Raw genomic sequence first — 18,177 nt, 5'->3', positions numbered from 1 at the left:
TTTCGCCATACTATAGCCTTGCTTTTTTGGTCATTTTTTAACATGCTTTTGTATATGTTTTTGGCCTGATTTTGAATGTTCTTTCAACACTGCATATTATAACATGGCTCTACATGCAATACTAAGTGCTTTACAGCTGTTTTTTGTACGTGTCAAATTTGGACTTTTTCGCCATACTATAGCCTTGCTTTTTTGGTCATTCTTTCAGGATGCTGTTGTGTCGGTTTTGGGGCCAATTTTGGATGTTATTTTAACATGGTATAATAAAACATACCTCTATGTGCTATGCTAAGTGGCTATCAGCTGTTTTTTGGACGTGTCAAATTTTGACATTTTTGCCATACTATAGCCTTGCTTTTTTGGTTATTTCTTCAACATGCTATTTTTTTGGTTTTGAAACCACTTTTGGATGTTTTTTCAACACTGTATACTATAACATGCCTCTATGTGATATACTAAGTGGTTTTCAGCTGTTTTTTAGACATGCTAAATTCAAAACATCCAAAATCAGGCCCCAAAACCCAAAAAAGAGCATGTTGAAGAAATGACCAAAATAGCAAGGCTATAGTATGGCAAAAATGTCAAAATTTGACATGTCCAAAAAACAGCTGATAGCCACTTAGTATAGCACGTAGAGGCATGTTATGTTATACCATGTTAAAATAACATCCAAAATTGGCCCCAAAACCCAAAAAATAGCATTGTGAAAGAATGACCAAAAAAGCAAGGCTATAGTATGGCGAAAAGGTCAAAATTTGACATATCCAAAAAACAGCTGAAAACCAATTAGTATAGCACGCAGAGGCAAGTTATAGTATACAGCGTTGAAAAAACATCCAAAATTGGCCCAAAAACACAAGAAATAGCATGTTAACAAAATGACCAAAAAAGCAAGGCAATAGTATGGCAAAAATGTCAAAATTTGACATGTCCAAAAAACAGCTGATAGCCACTTAGTATAGCACGTAGAGGCATGTTATGTTATACCATGTTAAAATAACATCCAAAATTGGCCCCAAAACCCAAAAAATAGCACTGTGAAAGAATGACCAAAAAAGCAAGGCGAAAAGGTCAAAATTTGACATCCAAAAAACAGCTGAAACCCAATTAGTAAAGCACGGAGAATTATGTCATAGTATACAGCATTTTTAGCAAAACTATAGTATGGCTTTTTTGGTCATTTTTTCGAAATGTAATATATTGTTGTTTTGGGCCACTTTTTGCAACATTGCATGCTATGGCGTGTCTCAGCATGCTATTTTATGCTGATTTCAACTGTTTTTAGCTGTTTTTGGGACATGTCAAATTTTGACATTTTTGGCAATGCTATAGTATGGCTTTTTTGGTCATTTTTTCAACATGGTATACTTTGGTGGTTAGGGCTGTTTTTGCAACATTCTATGCCATGGCGTGTCTTGGCATGCTATTTTATACTGTTTTCAGCTGTTTTAAGCAATTTTTTGGACATTTTGACATTTTTAGCCATTCTGTAGTATGGCTTCTTTGGTACTTTTTTTCGACATGCAATATTATGGTGTTTTGGACTGTTTTTCCAACATTCTATGCCATGACGTGGTCATCATCTCATCGTCATTTCAAAATCGTATAAAAAGTCATACTATGGTATGTCGTCTAAAATCGCATAAAAAAGCAGTAGCATGTGTTCTTTAGCATTTCGCACACCTCATTATGAAAAGGTCACAGTATAGTATGTAGTACAAAGTAGCATAAAAAACAATCGTGAAGCATTTCTTACAAAAAATATAGCATAGCATCCAAAACAAGGTTTTAAATTTCAGCATGGCTTTCAAATTTCATGAAAGTCAGTATGATATGAAATAAACATTCCCTTGAAGACATTATTGTTGTATGCCATAAAAATTACATAAAAAAATATCATTTTAGAGTATGGCATTAAAATTTAATCATTTTTTCATCATTGTTTAGTATGTCATAAAAAAATGTCATTCATAATAATTTTCTTTTTTTTTTTTTCTGTTTAGATCCGGTGTTGTCTTTCAAAGGGCTGACTCGAGCTTTGGTCCCTGAGCTCGCTGTAGACCAGCAGCCAGCAACGGCCTCCTCGTCCTCCTGCCTGCCTCCTCCCAAAGACTGTGACCTAGACACTGAGAGCACTGTCCTATGAGGAGGAGAAGACTCCCTCTGGTCCAGTACCCCTCCACACACCTCCTCTCATTATACACAAATCTCATATAGTCTGCAGCCCATATCTGCAGCCCTCCTGTGCCGTCAACTTTAAATAATGACATCAAGCACCATCTGGCAGCCATAATGGAGGTCCACACTGTGTGTTGATGCTTTGGGAATCGCTCATTTCACCAGTTACACGTGATGATTCATTTAATTCTCAGCAGTTTGAAGCCATTATTTACTAACTGAGCATCCTTTTTGTTGACCTCCATCCTGGCGTTAGATGTGCTCATGTGGAGACTATACACTGCGAACACACCCATGCCATCTCTCTCTTTAAACTGCGCTCCAGACAATCAAACAGTGGAGGATTCACCAGTTAACGCCGTCAGACAACGAGCAATACAAAGCATGGGTACAGAGCGAGGGAACGCCAAAATATGGACTTATGAGGCTCGTTTGGAATTTGGTGTGGGATTTTTTTTTTTTTTTTGATGATGATGGAAAAATGGCCTTAGAACATGATTTTGAGAAAAGGTATTTCTACAACACAGAGGGGGGAAGGGGGGAAAGGTAGAAACCAAAACTGTTAAAGTGTAGCTGGTGACTGCAGGTTTCCAGTCGTCTCAAACACTTGATTTTTGTATCATCCTTCTTTCTTTTTTTTTCCTCTCTTTCTCACTCCTGTATTTATTTACCGATTTAAAAACACACATTCCCTGTGGCTTGACGTAATTAATGCAGTCTTTAAATGTAAATCATGCCTTATGGGTTCCTCGTAGAACCGTGTTAATAAGCAGCATTATATATTTACTGTATGGAGGATATACTTGGCTCCGAGTACTACAGTATTTTCCAAGAAGCTGTCTTGGCAACGAGTTTGTTTCAGGGACGTAAGGACGTTTCGACGCTCTGCAATAGAAGTCTTGTGTATTTAAATGGTTGATGTGTTCAGAAGTAGCAGCGGCCTGAACACTGTCCGTATTTTTCTGTTTTCCCATCTATCTTCTCCAGATTTCCGCGGGGTTGCGTGCGAGTGAATGTAGTTAACGGACGTTTTTTTCGCAGCCTGAACAGAAAGACGCAGAAACAACTGATGTTGCACTTGATGAGCGGTTTCCTTTAGAGGATTTTTTTTCAGTCTTTCCCACTGAGCTGAGATAAGCAGCGCTGTGAACCTCAGTAGTGATGTGGCGTTAGATTTTGGCCGGTCAAAAAAGAAAAAAGAAAAAAAGCTTTGTTGTATTTTCTGTGTTTGCTTCTTTTTTTTTTGCTTTTTGGCCTCAATGTGATGCAGAGTGAACTGACCTGATATGGTACCAATGGTGAAAGTCTTGGATGCTGCAGTTGCCCTGAAAACATTTTGTTTTTCAGAGACAATCGAGCGTCATAATCCCCTCCTCTCTCTCTCTCTCTCTCTCTCTCTGCTCCTGAACCTCGCTGCCTTATCCCCGTGCATCGAAAGCGCTCGCCATCTCCACGCTCTGCAAGACGAACAAACGCCATTAAAGTAGAAATGCTGCATTTTTAAGCTCCATAGTTTTGTATGTATGCCGTCTGGTGAGCTGAAATATGGAATAAAAACATGTAATATGAACGCTTTCCAAAGAAAATAAAGTATATGAAGAAACTATTGAAATCGTGGGTTATATTTTTGTGTACAAACAACTTTCAAGCATTTGAAAGCAAAAAACAAAGGGTCAAAACTTGAAACCAATAACTAAATCAACAGAAGTGTATTTATTTTAAACAGAAATATCCAGAGAGGGGAAATAATGCTACCAGCTGCACATCTTAACACGTTTAACTGCACCAACATGCAACAAAATTTAGACGAGAAGCACTGTCACTACACCGGCAGCAGCTAGGGTTGCATTTTTACGAGTTCACCCCGTGTACTAAAGCTGCGCAGAGAGAAGAAATCATTTCCTGACATAAGAAAATAAACTCGGGGGACAAACAAGCACACGATACAAAATGAAAATAACGAGCAGTGCATAGCAAAAACTGTAAATGTACAACAATAGTTCATTGACATAAATACAACACAGCTACAGGTCCACTGTACTGTAGATGAGTCGTGAGATCACCAAAAGCAGGAAATGACCATTTACAGTACTTTTCCTCGTGCATTTGACGATTATTCACTCAGCAGCTGCCCACTTGTTCAAGCTGCATTCACAACATTCGAGAGACACTTGACAAAGTGCAGCACTGTCAGCAGTCCTCTCTGCACAGTAAAGCTGCCTCTCGTCTCTCTGCACTGACAGAAAGACGTCCGCCCACGCGCTGCAGGAAACAGACGATTTCTGAGCTGATGTAGTCAGCGTTGCCTCGCTGTTAAAGGTGTACTGAGGGATGTTTTGTAAATAAATCTGTCTTAATGAATTAATCTCGAGACCTCACAGGCAGAGGAATCACGCTGATGCTGAATGGCCGAAAATAAACTGTTGCTTAGAGGCCTCCCAGTTCACGATCAGACAGATTTCAAGGTTGAGTCCAGTTGGATAGTCTGTGACCTCATGTCTTCATCCTCACTCACACACGTTAAGAGAGCTGAAGCCAAAGTTGCCGCTTTGTTACTGATGTGATTTTTCTCAAAGCAACAGATTATGCTACAAAAATTATGGAAGGAAGGTGAAGGCAAAATAGCTTACATTTTTACTAGATACGTGATTGTAAAATTGACCACCACGGATTAAATTATGTAATTTTTTATAAGTTTGAAATACCACATAATTTTGATTAATCAACCCGTTTATTTCAATTTATTTGGTTTGAATTTTCCTTTTTCAACATTCAGCAAATTTTAATACTGTTTTATTTTTTAAGATTCACAAATTCACAAAAAAAATGTCATGAAGCGTTTCTCGTGACTAAGAATTTAGGCTAAGACATGTCTGATCAGTTCCTTTGAGGCTCGTTTGCTGATGGTGATGTTTTCTTTAAACATCATGAATTTCTGTATCCCAGATTTATGGAGATCTATTTTGAGTAACCTCATTTTTTTTACTTAACTTTGATCTTTAGATCTGAAAATAACCAGATGAGTATTAGCCATTAAAATTCCATACATTTTCTAAATCTAAATTTACGAATGGGGACAAAAAATTGATATTAACTTTTTGAAAATATAAGATCTTACAATTGGATATTTCAAAGACGGGAATTCAAACCATTGAAATGAAAAAAGCAACACTTGTGTGCAGTTGTTACCATTTTTTTAAGAGAAGATAAATTAATAAATTATTTAAATATTGACAAGAAAAGTCTGATTTATTTTTGAGTAAACTAATTGTTATATTAGTTGTTAGATTAGTTGACTAATCAAACAATACTTGATAGATTAATTTAAGAAAAATGCTAATCGATAGATGCAGCCCTATATAAGTTTAACGTTAATTTCAATAGTAAGAATCAAAATTAAATAAATTCATAATTAGGCATAACAATGTAAAAAAACCCAAATCTCTTAAGCATTGTTTTGCTTCCACAGTATGACTGACTGATCCTTAAAGAAAATTTAGGAATGTGATAAATGGTGTACTGCAAGTGACAAAAGTGAACCAGCGCTCCATGTGGATGACTTTGACTTTAGCTCCCTTTAAAAGGAGAGGAAAATGATCGTTTTATCATTTTCCAATAATAGATGCCCTCTTAATTCACATTAGGTGGATGAAAAAAACCTCTCACATCAAGTTTTTCTGAATGAAATGCTGCTGTATGGGAGGCTGCAAGTTGTATGAACTGATCCTGGCTCTGTACATGCTCACTAAACCACGCTTACCTTGAAAACTGTTGTCAGTCTACATCTGCGCTTAATCTTTACAATTTCAAATATGATCTGATAGAAAATATAAACTTTATATAGTCATGTATTAAACATAGCAAGTAATCTGTTAATATTTGATCACTTACATCTCATTTTAATGCAGCATCGAGATGCACCGGGGCAAACAGATGTACACGGACAGTTCCTCTATCTGTCTGTATCTTTTAATCTACCTCCTCTGTCATGTGAATTAAAAAGAGATGTAAATAATGTCATCAGTGTGCAGTGAGTTCACCTGCTGCTCCACCCAGCACCTGAAGAAACAGTAACGCAGCACACGGGACGCTCAACAGCTGCTGTTAGATCCTGCTTGCTATAGATGACATGGTCTCAGTACCTGTTGGTTCGAGTGTCTGTGTTTGATCTTGGCACTTTGGTTGTAGAGAGCAGAGTGAAAATGGTGCCAACCGGCCCGTCGGTGTGGCCCGACATCCGCCCGTGTTTGGCGCTCCTACCAGGCCAGAGGGGAAGACAGCCGGGGGCTTCTGGGGTTTTCTGGAGACTGGGTCTCACTGAGAGCTCTCTGCAACAAAAAAACATCACCTCAGGTGATTTCAATTTATTTATTAATATTTTCAATATTGGAGCTTCTTCCACAGACAGCAGCACTTTGCAGCTGGAACACGTTATAGCTGCAGGCTGGTCTGTGTAAGAACGCCAGCTGAACACCTTGTTGTTCTGCAGGTTTGACTCTGTCAAACACCGTCAGCAACAAGTCAGACTCATCCCAGCTCACCTCAAACTTGCACATGAACTCTGCAAAGATACCGAAGAAGGACTCGGTGCTGGTGGACTTGCTGTCCTCCCCAAAGAAGGAGGCCACCTTTGAGAACTCCTCCATGGCCCGTGTCTGCAAGGACTCCAGAGACTGGATCGCAGGGTGGCTGTTCTCCAAAAAGCTCTGGGAGAGCAAAAGGTAACGTTTTAAAAAAAGCATGATTCAATGATTTTTTTCCTGCCATTTTGGATAATATGATGATAAAGCATGACATTTTAATGCAATACTACGACAATATTATGACATACTATTCTATGAATTTTTTATGGGATTTTGGATGACACTCTATATTGTGACTTTGTTATACAATTTTGAACAACATATTATACTATGCATTTTTTATTGAGTGACTTTGGACCACACACCATACTATGCCCCTTCCTGAGCTACCACCTTATCGTGGTGGAGGGGTTTGTGTGTCCCAATGATCCTAGGAGCGCAGTTGTCGGGGGCTTTATGCCCCTGGTAGGGTCACCCATGGCAAACAGGTCCTAGGGGAGGGACCAGACAAAGTGTAGCTCACAGGACCCCTTATGAAGAAAAATATAAATGGTTCAAAGTTTCCCTCACCCAGATGCGGGTCACCGTGGCCCCCCCCGGAGTCAGGCCTGAGGGTGGGGCTCAATGGCCGGGCCTTTACCCATGGGGCCCGGCCGGGCATAGCCCAAAGAGGCAACGTGGGACCTCCTTCCCACGTGGACTCACCACCCAAAGGAGGGGCCAAAGGGGTCGGGTGCGATGTGAGTTGGGTGGCAGCCGAAGGCGGGGACCTTGGCGTTCCAATCCTCAGCTGCAGAAGCTAGCTCTGGGGACCTGGAATGTCACCTCTGTGGTGGAGAAGGAGTCTGAGCTGGTGTGCAAGGTTGAGAAATTCCGACCAGATATAGTCGACCTCACCTCGACAAATAGCATGGACTCTGGAACCAGTCTTCTCACGAGGGGTTAGACTCTCTTCCACTCTGGAGTTTCCCCTGGTGAGAGGCGCTGGGTAGGTGTGGCAATACTTATTGCCTCCCGGCTCAGTGCCTGTATGTTGGGAGTTTACCCCAGTGGATGAGTGGGTAGGCTAGGAGTCTATAGAGGGAGTGCTGGAGAGTGATCCTTCTGGGGTGTCCCTCATTCTGCTGCGGGACTTCAAGGCTCACGTTGGCAGCGACAGTGAGTCCTGGAGCGGTGTCATCAGGAGGAATGGCCCCCTGATCTGAACTCGAGCTGTGTTTTTTTATTGGACTTCTGTGCTTGCCACAGATTGTCCAGAACGAGCATCATGTTCACGCATAAGGGTGTCCATATGTGCACTTGGCACCAGGACACCCTAGGCCACAGTTCAATGATTGACTTTGTAGTCATGTCATCAGACTTGCAGCTGCATGCCTTGGACACTCGGGTAAAGAGAAGGGCGGAGCTGTTAACCGATCACCACCTGGTGGTGAGTTGGCTCTGATGGTGGGGGAGGACGCTGGTCAGACCTGGCAGACCCAAACGCATTGTGAGGGTCTGCTGTGAACGTCTGGCAGAGTCTTCCATCAGATATAGCTTCAACTCCCACCTCCGGGAGAGCTTCGACCATGTCCAGAGGGAGGTGGGAGACATTGAGTCCGAGTGGGCCGTGTTCCGTGCCTCCATTGTTGAGGCAGCTGATTGGTGCAGTGGCCGTAAGGTGGTCGGTGCCTGTCGTGACGGCAACACCCGAATCCTTTGGTGGACACTGGCGGGGAGGGATGCCGTCAAGCTGAAGAAGGAGACCTATCGTGCCTTCTTGGCCTGTGGGACTCTGGAGGCAGCAGACAGGTACCGGCAGGCCAAGCGGAGTGCAGCTATGGCGGTTGCTGGGGCAAAAATCCGGGTGTGGGAGGAGTTCGGTGAGGCCATGGAGAAAGACTTCTGGATGGCTTCGAAGAGGTTCTGGTCCACCATCCTGCGTCTCAGGAGGGGGAAGCAGTGCTCTGTCAACACTGTGTATGGTGGGGACGGTGCGCTGCTGACCTCAACTCGGGATGTTGTGGATTAGTGGAAGGAATACTTCGAAGACCTCCTCAATCCCACCGTCTTTGAGGGAGCATGGGAGTTTGCCCAACCAGTCCACATGTGCTTTGTGGACTTGGAGAAGGCATTCGACCGTGTCCCTCGGGGAGTCATGTGTCCCTCGGGGAGTCATGTGGGAGAATAGGGTATCGGACCCCCTGATACGGGCTGTCTGCTCCCTGTACGACCGGTGCCAGAGCTTGGTCCACATTGCCAGCAGTAAGTCAGACTCGTTTCCAGTGAGGGTTGGACTCCGCCAGGGCTGCCCTTTGTCACTGATTGTGTTCATAACTTTTATGGACAGAATTTCTAGGTGCAGCCAGGGTGTTGAGGGGGTCCTGTTCGGTGACCTCAGGAATGGGTCGCTGCTTTTTGCAGATGATATGGTCCTGTTGGCTTCATCAGGCTGTGACCTTCAGCTATCACTGGATCGGTTCGCAGCCGGTTGTGAAGCAGCACCACCAAATCCGAGGCCATGGTTCTCAGCCGGAAACAGTGCCCTCTCCAGATTGGGGAGAAGTTCCTGCCCCAAGTGGAGGAGTTTAAGTACCTGGGGATCTTGTTCAGGAGTGAGGGAAGGATGTAGCGGCAGATCAACAGGTGGATCGGTGCAGCATCTGCAGTAATGCGGACTCTGCACCGATCTGTCGTGGTGAAGAGGGAGCTGAGCCAAAAGGCAAAGCTCTTGATTTACCGGTCGACCTTCGTTCCTACCCTCACCTATGGTCACGAATTTTGGGTAGTGACCGAAAGAACAAGATCGTGGGTACAAGCGATCGAAATTAGCCTCCTCCGTAGGGTGGCTGGGCACTCCCTTTAGAGATAGGGTGAGAAGCTCCATCACCTGGGAGAGCTCGGAGTAGAGCCGCTGCTCCTCCGCTTTGAGAAGAGCTAGATGAGGTGGCTCGGGCATCTAATTAGAATGCCTCCTGAACGTCTCCCTGGTGAGTTGTTCAGAGCACGTCCCACCGGTAGGAGACCACGAGAGAGACACAGGAGACGCTGGAGAGACTATGTCTCTCAGCTCGCCCGGGCACCTCGGGATCCCCCGAGAAGAGCTGGCCGAAGTGGCCAGGGAGAGGGAAGTCTGGGCAGCTGCCCCCGCAACCCGACCCCGGATAAGCGGAGAAGAAGGTGAAGGTGAAAGCTGACCATACTATGACATTTTATTGCTATTCTGGATGACATACTATAGTTTTATTTTCTTACACTATTTTGGGTGACATACTATAGTATGACTTTTTTTGTGATTTTGAAAGACATACTATACTATGATGTTTTTATGTTATTTTCAACACACTATAGTATGACTTTTTCCTGCAGTTTTGTTTGACATACTATAGAAATTCTGACTTTTTAATATAATTTTTAACAATATACAATAGTATTACTTTTTATACTATTTTGGAAGACATACTATAGTATGACTTTTTTAAGCGGTTTTGGACGACATACTATAGGCAATACAATTTTTATGCGATTTTGTATGAATATTATAGTATTACTTTTTTTATACAATTTTGAACGACATACTATATTATGACATTTTAATGTGATTCTGGATGACATACTATAGAATTAAATTTTTTATACCCTTTTGGACAGCATACTATAGTATTACTTTGTTTTGCAATTTTGAACAACATACTATACTATGAATTTTTTGTGTGATTTTGGACGACATGCTAATATTTGACATTTTAATGCAATTTTTAGACAACACATTATAGTATGACTTTTTTACACGATTTTGGACGACATACTATAGTATGACTTTTTTTGTGCCATTTGGGACAGCATACTATAGTATGACTTTTTTGTGATTTTGTGACATACTATACTATATAATTTATTTTTTCGGTGCTATATTACGACATACTTTATTAGACCTTTTTGTGCTATCTTGGACGACCTACTATACTATGAAAGCTTTATGCTATTTTGGATGACATACTAAAGTGCATCTTTTTTATGCTAATTTTGGTGATCATTTTACAATATTTCTTTTTTCAATGCCATTTTGGAACACATACTGAACTACAACTTCTTTATGCTATTTTTGATGCCATACAATAACATGATTTAGAGAACACACTATACAATAATTTTTTTATGCAATTTTTGATGTACTACAATACTTTGACTGTTTTGATGACATTTTTAGGACATATTTTACTATGATGCTTTTCCATTTAATATTTAAGGCATACTATACTAAAACTTTTTTGTTTAAATTTTTAGGACATACCATACAATGACTTTTTGAGTGATATTCCTAAGATATGTTATACTGTGACTTTTTCATGAAACTTAAAAGCTGTTAGTGTTTGATAGTAACTTACGCTCATGACAGAGGCAAAGTGGTCCTCAGAGGTGGGCGGGATCTTCAGACAGGCCTTCCTGATGTCCAGGATGGTGTTATGAAGGTCACTCAGCTCTGCTGTGATGGCCCTCTGGTTCACTAAACACATGGAAATATGAGTCAAAACAACAGCAAGAAAATTGTGCAAATCAGACTTTAAACAACCTGGCAGGGTTCCCAGGGTCATTTATTTTTCAGACTTGAAAAGTCAAGGAATTAGTAAAAAAAAACACTGCAAGTTTTGAAACAGTCAGGGAATTTTGATCCGTGTAATGAAATTATTACAGTAATCTTTCTTGGATAACCTTTCATGTCATGTAATGTAATTACAGTTACAATAAAATTCTCCCTGCAATTCATTTCTCCCTTGTGTATGCCAGCTAGCTGAAATTATGTTTAAATACAGTTTTAATCTGATGTCTTGCACAACAGTGGGAAAGTTGTGCAAGGACATATATATATATATGAATATATATATATAATTTTATATTTTTTCTTATGAGTTCTTTAAAAGATATTGAAAAGTTTTGAATATTTGTCGTTTAAAGTGTTTGGGAACTCTGTCCTGGTAACATTAAATAAACAGCGTAAATCGAAACTCACTGTGCACTACATAGAAATTAGTATTTTACAGGATGGAGAAACTGTATTCTGCTACTAAATGATTATCAGGAGGAAGAAGCAGAGTTAAAATTGTCGTACCCTTGGCTGCCAGAGGCACTGTGGTCAGGTCTCTGGAGAAGTTGAGCAGCTCAGGGAAGTGTTGGCACAGAGACTTGGCCAGAATGTGTAGGAAGGTAGATTTCCCGTCTACTGTTTTGGTTGTACTCAGCTGTGGGATAAAAAGGAATAAATGAATGAATAATAACCAACGTTAGAATGAACACGATGTCATGAAGGAGCAGGTGACAATGCTGTACCTCAGTTAGGAAGTTGATCTTAAAGCTGGTTGTCCTGTGGCTCTTGGGCTGCCCATTGTTCAGGTAATTTCCCATCGCAAGGACAAACTGTAGGCAAAGAAAGCATTTGATGATCAATATCAATATACCTAAAATCAAAATTCTAAGCAGTTCATCCTTGACTCAAAGTAGAAGTTTGTGCTAAATTTCAAGAAATTCCCTCAAGGTGTTCTTGAGATGACACGTTAATGAGAATGAGACAGATGCAAGGTCACAGTGACCATGAGCTTTGATCATCAGAATCAAATCAGTTCATAGTTTAGTCCACGTGTACGTTTGTGCCAAATTTGAAAAAAAAATACCCGAAAGGTGTTCTTAAGATGTTGCGTTCTTGTGAAAGAGATGGATGCAGGGCCACACTGACCTTGACATTGGATCACCAAAATTTAATCATTCTATGAATCCAAGTGGACATTTGCGCCAAATTTGAACAAAAAACTAATTGTGTCACGCTCAAAGGATTTTTTACCTCGAGGATTTTGGCAAGTTTCTTGCTGCTTTTCAGCTCCACTGAAGCCTTGTAGATGTAATCGTATGCAACCTTCATCTCCTCCGTCCTCTCCTGCAGGGTCGTTTTGAAGTGGAGGCTCCGCAGACGGGTTTTATACTCTGGCACCATCAGCATCTGAAACACACAAAACACTCATTCACTCAAATCTTTCCACCGTGCTTTTATCACACTTCTTGGAGTTTTCTGTTTGTGTACCTGGAAGATGAACTGGTCGGGCTCACTCAGCTTGGCTGGATCCTGTTCGAACTGTTCGTACTGTTTGACCTCTTCGTCATCCGGCGCATACAGCAGCAGCTGCTTGATGTGAGCCGGCTCTAGCCTGTCGGTAGTCATGTTCATTAGGACCTGACGCAGCTCGCTGGTGGAGAGCTTCAGATGGGCAATGAGGATGGCTGCAGAGAGGAGGAGGAGGAGTTATTTCTTGTTTTTTCACATAACAAAGACAATCACTGTGTCCCTTTGACAATATGTCATTTTCCACTGTGTATTATTCATATTTTATACTCTGTTCTACTTTGGTGATAGATTATCAAATCAAAAATTCAAGGATAAACATTAACAAAAGATATACATTGTTATATGGGTATGATAATACAAGGGAAAAGAACATAATTTACAGTATAACATAATACAGTTTATGGAATAGAACAGTGTAACAATATATTCTTAAACAGAGGAGACATTAACTTTGTAAACAAATAGTTTTTTGTGTTTTTGTGAAAATGAGCAATTTCTAATTTTATTTGAGGTACATTTAGATAATATCACAATCAAGATACTATGACAATAGATAAATCCTAAAAGTAAATTATACCACTTTTGCACAACTCAGACTATTTACATCAGAAACCAAAATAAATAAAAGAAAATGAGCCTTTCACTCGTATTACAGTATTCTACTGTTGCTTTCGCTTCAGATATGAGGACGAGGGACGATCAGTAAATCAAAGCAAGCTTGCCTCATATAAAATAATATAATATTTAAGGATCTGTCTCACCGGCCAAAAGAAGTTTTTCATGTTATGGTGTAAACTGTGTTTTCATCCAAACAAAGTTTGCAGTGGTTATTTCCTGTAGCATTATACAATTAGCAATATAACTGTATAACTTGCTTTTATATTTAAACATTATGTTCCTGTTTTATTTCTGGTAACTGTTGGTATTGTGTATTTATATTTGCTTCCCATGAAAGAACAAAACCTGAAAGTGTCTTCAGACCTTATTTCTAAACAAAACCCTATAGACTAGATGAGGGGACAGGAAGAGCAAAAATGCAAACTCATATCCATGTTTTAGGACTCTTTACATTATCAGCATTTAAACAACTTACTGACTGTTGATCGTGAGATTGCATTTACATGGGGCAGGCTCCCAGCATGCATTGGGGCAACAGATTCAATACAACTGTCATTTTTAAGTTAAATGTTACCAGTGAATGTGACCAAAGTACATGTGATGTTGGAGCATGATCGCTCCTGTGGACATAGAGAGATAATGGTGCAACTTTTTAATAAGGCACAAAGTGATAAAGAATAAGAATATCCTAAATGGTTAAGTGGAGGCTGTCATTCCTCTTGTTTTGCGGATTTGGGTCACCAAGCAGAGACACATTTTCATCCTGACAATATGAACGGAAAAAGATTAAGAAAAGATAAAACTTTATTTATCTTGAGGGAAACTGTTTAGCAGCAGTTGTGATACAAAGTCAGAGGAGTGCAGATACAGCGTGTGCAATATGTAAGGACTAAAATAATATAGCAGAAAGTCAAATGTATAGCAAATAAAAAACAAATCTTCATTCAAGCTAGATAACAGTAAGGTGCAAAATATAATAAAAACTGCTAACTGTAAGGTGCATTTACTCTCTTATACAGAAGAAGAAGGTGGACAGCAGTCTGTAGAGGCAACAGGGCATCACCAATGTGTCAATATGGAACTGAAGGTGGCAAGAAAGACAGTTTACCAAAGAGTTAAAAAACAGATAGAGCAGGTCGACCAGATCACAAAAGATTACCAACAGTCGGCTGGACCAGGAGGATGAACTCAGTTGAAGGGGGTGATAATTTAAGCATCATTTTTTGATGAGAACATGCAGGTTACTGTGAAATCATCCAAATCTGTTTATGGAAAATTCACATTAAGAGTTACCTCAACTTAGACATGATCAAATCAAATAATAGGAATACACAAAAAAAAAATCAATATACAGTTTGAGATACTTTGAGCAAAAAAGACAATAACTTATGAACTGATAGACTTTGACAGTTAAAAGACCAACAAAGACAGAAAATCTGACATTTTTTCTGACACCATAAATGATCAAATGATTAACAGCAGAAATGAAAAAAGACTAATTAAAGTGGCTTATTATGATATTTTAGGAAGGTTTCATTTTCACAGCAAGCTTCTGATCACTGAAAAGTGTCTTTCATGTTTATTGGTAACTAACTTCACTCATACTCTGACCACATTTACTGATGATATCTCACTGGTTACCAGTGATGGAAACACAAAGTAGATCAGCAATCACACCAGTAATAATACAGGAACGTGATAAATGAGATTCATGAATCTATTGCCCTAGTGCATGCTGGGAGGTACGGTTTCAACCCTATACTCATTGTTTTTTCTTTTAAAAAAAAAAAAAGAAAAAAAGAGCGCTTGTTCAAAATACTTCACCCATGACAATCCAATCAATCCTCAAACTGAGCTCAAAAAACCAAATAACAGTGTGAATAAACAGAATTAGTTAAGAAACATTTGAAGAACAGGACCCAAAATACTGCAATAAAAAAACTCCAAAATGTACTATTTTTTACACAAATCATAAGTCACTCAGTAGCAATGAACAAAATATAATAGGCAAATTATTTTCTGTTTCCTGTTCTGTATGTTTTCATAAATTACGTACAATAGCCCTAAGGAGGCAAGCGAGAAAAAATATATGATCCATTTTCTAAGTCTGATTTCAATGACTTCTTTCCTGTGATTTAAGAACAGGTGAAAAAAAAGATTTTGTGAGGATAAGTGGGGAAACAGGACTAATTTTACAAGACACTGCACCACGACCCCTTGTTCTACACAGGACTAAAATACCAAGTTATGTAACATAAACTTCCAGCCAAAACAAAGACATCACAGTAATGTTATACAACTAGCTGACACAGAGCATATGCACCTTGAGATTACAGTGCACGGAGAAACTGAATCAAACCTGGAAGAAATCATGAATGCTTTATGGGGATGCACAGATAAATCGGGAATTTCTGTGCCGATACAACTATGTTTGTTTTGTACTTCTTATTATTTATTTCCCCCTTTTGTTCCAGGGAAACAAAGAAACATTCATTATAAAAAAAGATAACTGACACGTTGATAATGTGCGTCCTTTTGTCCCGGGGACGTCTTTACATAGATTTCTGATTGTCCCAAAAATGTTTCTATTGTCCCCAGGAGAACCAGGCCCCCAGAAAATGTGTCTGACTTTGCAGCAATTTTCATATTGACCAAACAGTGTGATGTGATGCCCTGTGGCCCAAAAATACTTTTCTTTGTTTATTTAATTCTGAAAGAGATTTCTGTGTATCAGTCGATATATATTCCATGCTGCATCCAGTTCTCTTAATATATCCATGGGGACATCAGGATGCCATTCATCTCAAGCCTTGTTTTTGAGTTCGTACAAAAGTGATGTGACACAAAGGAAAAACACACTTACACATATTACCTACCAAAGCTTTTTGTCACCTCCTGAAGAGACAACAATTTAGTTCAGACTTAGAAATTGTATTCCCATTTTTTTTTATTGTCTCTCAAGGCTTTACCTCTGGTCATAGATGTTCATCAACATTACACCTACTACAGTATGTTTCTTGTGGGGATGCACAATAATATCTGTGCATCTTTGGTTTCAACAAATATTTGCTTTAAAATGAAATATCAGATTCTGCCAACATGCTGTTTTCTGTCGATTACACAAACCGATATTTTATGTTAATTCACTGCAGAAGAGATCCAATGAACACTAAACTTGGTTGGGAAAAAATTGGATGTATCTATATCGGTCATGACTTGTTAGCCAAAATGAGTTGATATATATTTGGAATATCAGATATCAGCAAAAAATCCAATATTGTGCATCCTTAATTTCCTGTAAAGACATCTGGAATAGAAAAGCTCTGTGTGACATATCCAGTCTTATGACAATATCACCACAGGCTATGACCTCTGAGGTAAACCTGAATTAGAAATTGTGTTGTGTTTGATGGACTCTAGCTGTTGTTGGATAGGCTTGGAGACTCTCCTGAAGTGGAGAAAAACTGTTGTTTTTTTGCACTTTGTATACAAGAATAGAATGTTTTCTGTTTAGATTTAAGTCTGTCAGTTTGGCTTTCCAAAGCTCCCAAAACACTATAATATGTGTTACTTGGTCTCACAGACTTGAACCTCCTCAACCTGTGGGCTGTTGTTGTGGTACTCACAGGCGTTGTAGGCTTTCTTATGAGACAGAATCTCCACCACGTCTTTCTTTTTAAAGTTCTCTGGCAGGAAGGATGGAGGCTCTGGAGGAGAGACTGATCATATTAACAACAGTGTAAGAGAGTGTTCTCCAGGCACCGGGGAATAAACACACACGCACGCACACACACACGCATGCACGCACGCACGAACACATGCGCGCGCGCGCACACACACACACACACACACACACACACACACACACACACACACAGGACACACACAACAGCTTGATGTGGCAGGTTGATAGGTTAATAACACAGCTCTGCCTTTAGAGCCACTAGAGGCCAAAACGTTGGGGAGATCTACAAATAAAGAAAAGTAAGGCGTATTTTTCTTTTTTCTGGCAGAGCTGTGTTATTATGAGGTAGAGGGGGAGGAGGGGTAATGGTGCCTTATGGAGAATGGATTTGATGAACAGGTGAATGGAGCACCTCCAAAACAGGTAATGGACAACATCATAACTGTGAAGGTACAAAAAAAACAAGAAATGTCAACAAACAAAAACATCACTTTCACTGTCAACTCTGAAGGGTAACTTTTTTTCCAAATGAGACTGTATTTTGTCATGTTTTGTGTCTGAATGTCTAATGGGAAAAAACATTTTTTTAAGTCCTTTCAGTACTGAGAAGAAGTGTTGTAGGAGTAAAACAGATTGTGATGTAAAATTAACAGGCAACTGCACACCATCAACATCTGTTGTTCCTGTTAGACACTTTGACACAAAAACATGGGAAAATCTGGATGAAAAATATCAAACTCACCCTTAAAGCAAATAAATAAAGATATGATGATGATGCAGTTTAATGATGGATGATAAAGTACTGAGCTACTTACTGGATCTGCGTTGAGTCCCGAAGTGCAGATCAAGGTCCAAGTACTTCACCATGTCAGTGAGCTTGTCGTACTCTGAGTCCTCTCCAAGCTGAACAAAGACAAGGACACACTCTGAAGACACAGCAAACGCTTAGTAACCTTGAAACAGCTGCTGAATAATTCTCTTTCATATATAGATGTCAGTTTTTGTTTGTGTCGGATTGG

The 18,177-nt window shown here is 39.9% G+C and overlaps 2 protein-coding genes across 6 annotated transcripts in view; one reads left to right on the top strand and one right to left on the bottom strand.

The window, feature by feature from the left end:
• Positions 1–3,784, top strand: part of arhgap17a (Rho GTPase activating protein 17a) — a 44,204-nt gene extending 40,420 nt beyond the window's left edge. For 4 of the 5 annotated variants that reach the window (XM_042507508.1, XM_042507507.1, XM_042507511.1 and 1 more), the window contains one exon: positions 2,004–3,784. In XM_042507508.1, the coding sequence (XP_042363442.1) occupies positions 2,004–2,146 (143 nt within the window). In that variant the 3' untranslated portion in view covers positions 2,147–3,784. The remainder of the gene's footprint in view (positions 1–2,003) is intronic. The other variant, XM_042507509.1, reaches the window with a different exon arrangement.
• Positions 3,785–5,537: 1,753 nt separating this feature from the next.
• grid2ipb (glutamate receptor, ionotropic, delta 2 (Grid2) interacting protein, b) overlaps positions 5,538–18,177 on the bottom strand; it is a 48,830-nt gene continuing 36,190 nt past the window's right edge. Inside the window, exons 17-25 of the mRNA XM_042507863.1 lie at positions 17,974–18,061; positions 17,100–17,192; positions 12,814–13,010; positions 12,577–12,732; positions 12,069–12,155; positions 11,851–11,980; positions 11,129–11,247; positions 6,720–6,884; positions 5,538–6,506 (exon numbers count right to left, since the gene is read on the bottom strand). Coding sequence (XP_042363797.1) covers positions 6,435–6,506; positions 6,720–6,884; positions 11,129–11,247; positions 11,851–11,980; positions 12,069–12,155; positions 12,577–12,732; positions 12,814–13,010; positions 17,100–17,192; positions 17,974–18,061 — 1,107 coding nt within the window. The 3' untranslated portion in view covers positions 5,538–6,434. The remainder of the gene's footprint in view (positions 6,507–6,719; positions 6,885–11,128; positions 11,248–11,850; positions 11,981–12,068; positions 12,156–12,576; positions 12,733–12,813; positions 13,011–17,099; positions 17,193–17,973; positions 18,062–18,177) is intronic.

Source organism: Plectropomus leopardus, chromosome 19, assembly GCF_008729295.1.
Source record: "Plectropomus leopardus isolate mb chromosome 19, YSFRI_Pleo_2.0, whole genome shotgun sequence".
Taxonomy (NCBI): domain Eukaryota; kingdom Metazoa; phylum Chordata; class Actinopteri; order Perciformes; family Serranidae; genus Plectropomus; species Plectropomus leopardus.
The sequence above is the reverse complement of the archived record's forward strand: the minus strand, read 5'-3'. Positions and strand labels throughout refer to the sequence as shown.